Below are 8,737 nucleotides of genomic sequence, written 5' to 3'. Positions count from 1 at the left end.
ACATTTCTCTCTTTTCTACCACTTTTTCCTTGCTGTTTTCTTTATGCCCTTTTAGCCCGCCACAGGTTAAATCTGATTGGTTCAGAATGGCAACACCGACTCTGATGCTGGGTGATGAATGAAGTATGTTATAATATAATAGGATATACTGCCTAAGGGAGAAATCGATTCCCCTTTATATATCATTTTATAAATAATTTTAAGAATAAATAAGCAATAAGCCAAAATTTACAGTTATAAATTATATGTATAACATCAAATGCAACGGTTGAGACTCATCGGAGAAGCTGATTTCTTCACCAGACATGTACACAATGAATCTTGCTTAAATCAAAAGAGAGCTATTTATGCTTTACACGAGAATTGGTTATACATAAGTCTCAGCAATAACTGCAGCAATCCCCACAACCATGCGGAACTCCTCCATGAAGCATGAACAAAGCAAGAACTACCTGCTGCCAAACCAAATAACTTCACCATCAGGTCTATAGCAGAAGGTCAATGAAATCACAACCAACTGTTAAATGTGTTAGCTATGATTGTAAACATTAAATGCAGAGCAGAAAGGTCTTAGCCGAGTTAGCTAGCCACAAAGTACAAAGGTTGGTCTTGAAAGGTATAACCTGAGCGAGCTTGTTTCAAGTTGACACAAGTTAAACTGAATTACAAAGCCCAAGTCCCAAATTTTAGTGCTTATTCTGATACTAACCAAACAAATCTTACTCATAATCATTCAACCAATTGACAAATATAAATGACAAATGATGACTCCCCATATAGTTTCATGCACATTCTATGCAAGGAATTTTCTGTCTGCTTAAACATGCAAACTCAGGGGACTGTCACTAATGGCTCTTTGGGTCACAAACAGTTAACATTACCTTTCGTAAAAGTATTTATAAAGGAATGATAAACTGCAAAGACTAAAAGGCATCAACCTTCTAATTCTTGCCAGAGTTAATGAGTAGAACATTTTATGTATTCAAGGGCTCAAATGCATGGTTTGCAAGGTCCACACTTGCTTGAGAATTTTCAATCATCCCTGTCAATTTCTCAATAATTTTGCTCATCACCATATTGCTGGGGGCACTCTCACCTTTCCCAACTGGATCCAACAAAACAGCTCAAAGGTGAGAAAATAAGGAAAGGATAAAATCCCATAGGTCCACTTCCACATGCCCTGAAGAACCTACCCACATGAGCATTAGCTCACAGCATAATAGGGCTGTTATTGCAACCTAGTCTGCATGCATTCAGTAAACTATGCATAGTGTACAGAGTCTATCCATCTTCCCCTCCTAACTTTGATACTGTGAATGGTTTGTGTAAACAATTTTTGGGTTGCAGGCATGCCTTCTTATCTACCTGTCGCATATAAGTGACATGCATCTGTTTTCAATTAGTTTTGTTCAATTCATTCCTTTTAATGTGTACATTATGTTGTTAACAGCCCATCAACTGTTAATGGCACTAATGCCAAAACTAACATTTATTTTCCACAATAATGCATCCTATATTTATTATTAATTCATATAAATGTGCACCAAGAGCCATTGTCGTGGAGGAAAGGGCAATCACCTAAGTTCTCCAACTATACATAAGATAAGCAAAGAGAACTAACGTTTGATATGGCACACTCAAAACGGGAGGTCTCAATTGATCTAGTTATTTTTAAACTTTTTGAAAAAGGGCCAAACCCTCTGAGGAACAGTTCCACCTTGGTGGCAAGTCTGATTGTGCAGAACGGCGATCTATCACAAAAAAATTTAACCAGAATCTCACCAAGGCATTCACTGGAGAGTGGGGTGATCGCTGTGCCCTTGATCCTAGTTTGCATGTCCTTATTGGCTCTGATCTGAAGAGTACAAATCCCATGATTTTAAGAGTATAAAACTCAACCAGGAGGCCTTGGCTCCGATCTCATGAGCATAAGCAAGAATAGTTCGATAGCCCTCCATAAAGTTATGCAGGGAGTGCTGGCACGTTTGCATTGAATGTGATCTCAAGAGTATAAAACTAACGAAAGAGAGCTAGAAGCATGGCCCTGTTTCCTGGGATCTCAACAGCATAAAAACTTACATATTTTCTTTTACTTTCGATCGCAAAGTTGCCAAGACTACATACCTGAAAACTTCGAGTTCTTCATCTAAACCCATATAGAAAACCCAGTCTATCCTGTCAAATTCATGTCAAATCTGCTTTCTGCTTCAATTCCTTCAAACGTTTTTCAAGGCTCTCAATCCTGGTAGCCCACTCAGGCTTGATAACAATACGCCTAATTTCTCCAAAACCCTTGCGAACATCAGAAAGTCCACTGCTGTCCATTGTGCTTCCCAACTTCTGCTTTGGCCTTCGGTTCCTCCGAGCTTCCTTTGCCTTCTCCATAGATGCCCTCTGCAATGCCATGAGGATGTCTTGTCCACTCAAGGATGGTTTTCTCGTTCCAACGACTGGGTTCAAATTCAAATCCTCATTATTATCAAATATTGAAGCCCTTGATGACTCGGAATCTTTGGGCAAAGAACCTTTATAAGAATTCATGGCCTTGCGGGGGATTTGAACTTTTGCCCCTTTGCTTTTATGTTTATTTGGCGCACCGTTAATAGTGTTGTCTGATTCAGAAGGTTTTCTCGTTCCAACAACTGAGTTCAATTTCAAGTCATCGTGACTATTCAATGTCGAAGCTCCCAATGCCTCAGAATCCTTGGACAAAGAACCTTTATAATCATTCTTGGCCTTGTGGGCTGTTTCGGACTTTTCCCCTTTCTTATTCTGTTTATTTGAAGAGTCGTTTACAGTGTTTTCTGCTTCATTTATCTGAGTATTTTTTTGGGTATTTTCGATTCTGTTTTTGGGAAGTAGATCAGTTTTGAGAGCACCAAGCACAGCGAAACCGAGGCCACCCATTTGAACATTCTGCTCTTTGGGGTTCTGTTTTCTTCTGCTCCTCCGCGTGCCCAAATCTTTTTCTTTCCTCTCACATCGAATTTTCAAGCTGATTTTAGTGCGGCTCGACGTAGAGAGAATCGACTTAGAATGGTTGTCTGCTACCTTCGAGAACTGCACACTGCCTGTCAATGAAGAAAATCTGAATGGAATCGAGAAGGTCAGAGGTTTGGCCATGGCCTTCGCCTCTCTGATTATCCTTCACGTTGTTTGATTCGTCGACTTTACCCATGGACACCAAACAAAAATTTGCAACCTACCAGGGATTCATAAATAATTTATATTTTTCGTGTATTCCCCATTCAAAGCGCAAAGGATTGGATCACTGGCGTGTGGTGGGCGAGCTTGAGGTCGAGTTCAAAACATCGAGTCTAATTTCTCCAGGAATAGAAACCGACGTGCATTTATCTTAATTTGGAATCAATTAAATAGTTATAGATAAAAATAAATTAAAATATAAGTGTTCTTGTCTTCGAGATATTTTGAGTTAACATTAATTATAATGATGATAAATTCATTATAAATTCTTATTACATATATTGTGTATAGTAAATTTTATTATAAACACTAAAAATTAAATGAAAGCCAGTGGGACAAACTTTTTAGAATGCAAACTTATTCATAATGTTATTGAGAGAATTTTTCTGACAAATTCCATTTCAATTTTTTCTATCAACGTTTTAGAATTACTCAATGTGGTTCATATAATAATGAATTATACTTAGTGAACTAAATGTTGAATTATTAGTATACTAAATGTTGGTTCATCATTTTAATCTTATTTAATGGTTCTAAACAAGTAGATATGGAAAAATTGAAATAGGATTTACAAAGATTTTCTATAAAAAATAATAAAAAATTAATTGTGATTAAATAAAATTTAAAATATATATAATGATTAGTTTATATTTATATTCTAAAAAAAATTAGATTTAAGACTTATTATAGATTTAGAATTTTTATTACAAAGGTTGATTTCTTTATTAAAAAAATTATGGCTATTTTCTTATGTCTTTGAACCAGTTTTGTGATGTTCCTTTCTTTGTCTTTTAGGAATGCACCTTCCAATGCTTTTGGATCTTTCTCTAATGAGTGATTAAGCATTGCATTGAAGAAAGAGTTCTTGTTCTATTTCAACTTTATTGTTCCCACATATGCCACATAACCTCTTTTTCTATGGTTCTTTGGGTTGCTCCCATCCTCATGTTTCATGCCATAACTTAAAGGAATTGTTTCTTAATTGAATCATCACATGTTTTTCATGCCATTATGTGTTTAGCTTCAAATAATCTTGCATTTTGATTTCTCCTTAGTTGTTGAGGATTTCTAAGTAGTATTGTTGTTTATTATTAATGTATTCCTTCAATTTCCCCTTGTAGTATTTTTAAATATGGTTTCCAAGAACTTTTCTATTTGTGCTTTTCTACATCCTCGTCTTTAAGCCGAAATCTACACTATAGATCCTATGACTTCATCTTCTTAACTACCTTAGGCAATTCTAGTGGGACATCTTTCACTATCCATTGTTGTCATTTTATACCTATCATAAAATCAATTTCTAAGCATTAGGATATGTGTTATATGCTTCACATGACTATCACCACATGTTGTACACTACACAGTGGGGGGTTAGCAGCTCCCCTTATTTAGAAGGTTTGGCAGTGCCCCAAAAAGTTTTTAGGTGGCTTTTGCATATGTTTTTGGTGGTTTTAAGCATAAGGTTTTTGTTAACTTTTGTGGCGCATGGTGGTTTTTCCCATGGTGTTGTAGTTACATTTAAGGAACTATAGTTGTATTCTAATCTGGCATAAATGGATTGGTGGTCTATGGATGTTGCGGGATATATGGTGTATTGTAACACTATACATAATAACATGTTGAAAAAAATCTTGTTCGTTTTCTTAATTTGAGTGTCCAGGATAAAATATGTGTTAATATGTGTGTTTACCATTGCATCATTTCTATTTTATTAAGAATTTGTTTGTGATAATTAATTATACAAGGTTAAATCCTACATATAAGAGTATTTTTTGCTCCAAGGGGACACCTTTGTGGCTAAGGGGTTTGGCTCAGACATGTGGTAGACCCTATTATAGTGGGAGATATGTGGAAGTGATTCTTGTAGTGAAAGGGAAATAGCAAGCATTTCAAGCATAGAGATTGAAAAATTCAATGGGCAGAGTTTTCTCATGTGAAAGCATAAAATTGAATATTTGTTGATGGATAGAGACCAGTGGATCGTTTTGGATCCAAGTATCGCTCCGACAAGGATGTCAAAAAAAGACTCAATCAAGTTGGATCGAAAGGAAAAGAGCACAATACAATTATATTTCTTAGATTTAATATTATTGAATGTTTCAAGGGAGCTCTAGCAAAGACTTTGTGGGACAAGTTAGAGGCTTTGTATCAATCTATGTCCCTAGTGAACAAATTGTTCCTGTAGAAGAAGTTGTATAATCTGAGGATGAAGGATGGAGACTTAGTGAAAAAACATCTAAATGACTACAATATTGTGGTAAGTCAACTACTATATATGATATTAATACTTCAAAAGAGGATAAGTGCATTAGTTTGTTATTTTCTCTACAAAACATGTGGGATAGTCCAGTTGTTTCCGTTGGTAGTAATGCAATTAGTTTGTTGAAATAGCCTCATCCTTGTTATCAAAGGAGATGAGACAAAAAATCATGGAAAGCCAAAATGAAGATGCTTTTTCTATAAGAGGACACTCCCAAAATAGAAACGAAAATAATCCCTCAAGTGAGAGATCTAAATTTAGAAGAAAATCTAGATTTCCAAGAAAGTTCATAAAGGTGTGTTGGAAATGTGGGCTATAGCAACCATCAGTAAAATATGTGTAAGTGTGGGCTATGATTCATTATATTACATCAAAAGTAGATTTTTTTCGAAATAAGCAGCACAATATACATATTTAATAATTAAGTTCTTACTTCTTCACTGAAGTAGGACATTTCTCTTTCCTATAACCCTATGTTTTTTCTCTACCAATCAACACAACAAAATCAAGCTAAGATTTATCCTCCTCTAACCCTATATTTTTCTCTGACGCTCGACACAACAAAATCAAGTCAATAGTTACCACCATCATTCTCTTTCCTTTGTTTTTTTCCCTTTGCTCTTAAACTTTGCTACAAGTGCCACCTTAGAAGCCTCATTCACACTATTATTTCTAGACTAATATTTCCATCTTTCTTGTTGTAACAACTTAGTGCTCAATGAGGAGGAACTCTTATTTATACAAAAATTCGCTTTGGAACTGAGATACGTAATAATAAATTAAGATCTAAAAATTTAAATAATTTGTTTAGAATAAGCAAAATATCGAACATGGAAGCATTGTGGAGCGCTCTAAAGCTTTGAAGCAATTGTAGCACTAACCGACCTTGTCTTCCAATTCAAAGCAACTCCATAACCCCTCCAGAGACCACTCCACGGGGCGACCCCCTCCTCCTCCTCCCCCACCCAATCCTGCAGCTCGCTCATTCTCGAACCTCGTCTTTATGCTTGAACCGCCTCATGATCACCCATCAATGTCAAAATTTGTCAAACGGTTGGATTCAATCTCTGACTCTAGATCTGCCTCCCACAATCCCCCTCAAAGTTGCTTTCTCTCTTGCTGAGAGAGGATTGATCGGTCAATTCACTGGACTCTAGCCCTCGCCAAAAACTGTGCAAAAATGGATAGAACGCAATTGGCCTCCGAAAATCCAAGGGCAGATGTCAGTTCATTTTTATGGAAAAGGATATTTCACCTTTTACTTTGAATCCTAGGCATATCATGATATGATCTTCAGGAACAAACCATACTTCCTGGATTCGATGACCTCTATCTAAATAGATGGACTCCAAACTTCGATCTAGAGCTTGACATCCCCAGTGCAGTCCCAATATGGGTTTGTCTTCCCCACCTTCCTCTTCACTATTGGGGAGATGAACCAGTGAGAACCATAGGTTATGCAATCAAAAAATATATTGATCGAAGAGAACCAAAGGAGAACATGCATGCATGTGCAAGGATCTATGTAAAAGTTGATCTAGCCAGAGGACTCCCAGAGGCAATGAAGATAAAAGTAGACAATCAGACGCACATCTAGCATCTTGACTACGAGCAACTTCCTTTCAAATTCAAGGTATGTCCAAAGCAACCAGTAGATGAATCACAATAGACTGGCGAAGCACAATGAGAAATTGTCAAGCGCAAAAACTCCAGCGAACCCAATAAATCCACTAAACAAACTTTGCATCTTCATTATGGACCTTCTACTTTTGTTCCCTCATCCTCCAATGTCAACCCCACGCCTCAAACTAGGACCTCTCAGCCCTCTTCCTCCAACTCTTTTGGATCCCTAGCTAATCTCCTCATTGATCCAAAAACCTAAGGGCCACCAATCCCAAGCCTGAAAAGGAAGAAGTTTTTGAAGATCCACCTTCTCCACTTCAGCTTCAGCCTCCCCTTCAATATGTCAATATGAGCAAGAACAATGCCTCTCCCACCCCCCTCCCTTTATTTGATCCTCTTGAATCAAATCTCGCTCTCATAGACCCTATCTCCCCCTTAATTGAAACCCCTCGTGCTCCCTTGAACTCTTTTGCTCCTTTTGCAGGGATACTGACTAGAACCAAACCTACAAAGGTTATAGCTCCATCAGAAGTGCTACAAAAGAAAACTGGAAGGAAGGCCAATAAAGAAGCATGAGATGATGCAATGCAAAAAGACATGGCACTGGGCATTCTAACCAATGGACTCATATCTAGACAAAGGGCCGGCAATGAAGGAAATACATACCTAGGCAGGGAGAGGTAAGGGCTCTGCCACCCCCTCACAATGTAAATAATGCATCTAGTCTCCTATAACTACAAAGGCCTTGGGATCGCATCCAAAACAAATGTAATAAAATGTCTAATTAGATCAAAAAACCATGTAGTCATACTAATCCAGGAGACCAAACTAAATGAGGAGGAAATGTCATATGTAGTCAAGATCACTAAGAATTTCAAAGAAGCAACAATTAGTGCAAGAGGGGCTTCAGGAAGTATATGCACCATCTAGAATCAAACAACTCTGGATATTCAAAGAATCCACAAAGATCAGCACTGGATTAAGACGGATTTCCATAATAAAGAAAATGGGACAAATCTCACAATCTATAACATATACGCTCTCGTGCATTACAAAGATAAAGAACATTGCTAGAACTCTCTAGCAACCATGTTAGAATCTGAACGTAACTAGCATGTCATTCTAGGAGGCATCTCAACCTTGTTATGAGTATTGGGGGGGGGAAGAGCCTTCTAGATCCAAATAGAGACAAGCTCGAAGCTATTACAATTGAGCAACAATCTAATGGATATCAAGCCAAAGAATGGCAAGTACACTTGGAGAAATAGGCGCACAAGACCAAAAAATATCAAGGAAAGGTTAGATCGATTCTTAATCCACACAAGTCTCATTGCAAGCTCTAGAACAACATCATCCAAAATACTTCGAATGGCAAGTACACTTGGAGAAATAGGCGCACAAGACCAAAAAATATCAAGGAAAGGTTAGATCGATTCTTAATCCACACAAGTCTCATTGCAAGCTTTAGAACAACATCATCCAAAATACTCTGAATAGCGACATCTAATCATAAGCCCATCACTCTAATTATGGGCAAGACCATCAATTTGGGCTCTCTCCCATTTCGATATAACCCCCTTTGGTCCACCAATGAAGATGCTAAACAATTGATTCATCAAGCTTGGCACACCAAAATCAATAGCTCCTCTA

At 37.3% G+C, this 8,737-nt stretch overlaps 1 protein-coding gene across 2 annotated transcripts; it reads right to left on the bottom strand.

Annotated features, from left to right (window-relative positions):
* Window positions 1–227: 227 nt before the first annotated feature.
* Window positions 228–3,302, bottom strand: LOC149215876 (uncharacterized). 2 transcript variants are annotated; one of them, XM_089392627.1, is made up of 2 exons: window positions 2,125–3,302; window positions 228–455 (listed from the first exon to the last, which is right to left on the bottom strand). In XM_089392627.1, the coding sequence occupies exon 1, from the start codon at window positions 3,121–3,123 to the stop codon at window positions 2,185–2,187; it is 939 nt and encodes a 312-aa protein (XP_089248753.1). In that variant the 5' UTR covers window positions 3,124–3,302; the 3' UTR covers window positions 228–455; window positions 2,125–2,184. The 2 variants fall into 2 exon arrangements, with proteins under 2 accessions (XP_089248753.1, XP_089248754.1); XM_089392628.1 differs by having other exon boundaries at window positions 228–452.
* Window positions 3,303–8,737: the final 5,435 nt, after the last annotated feature.

Source organism: Pinus tabuliformis, chromosome 1_1 (genome assembly GCF_031772625.1).
Source record: "Pinus tabuliformis cultivar Carrire ecotype Pingquan chromosome 1_1, CPIR1, whole genome shotgun sequence".
NCBI lineage: Eukaryota > Viridiplantae > Streptophyta > Pinopsida > Pinales > Pinaceae > Pinus > Pinus tabuliformis.
This window is presented reverse-complemented; position numbering and strand designations above follow the sequence as displayed.

Excerpts from the sequence above, each read along its gene's own strand:
- LOC149215876 (XM_089392627.1), bottom strand. The coding sequence starts at position 3,123 with ATGGCCAAACCTCTGACCTTCTCGATTCCATTCAGATTTTCTTCATTG.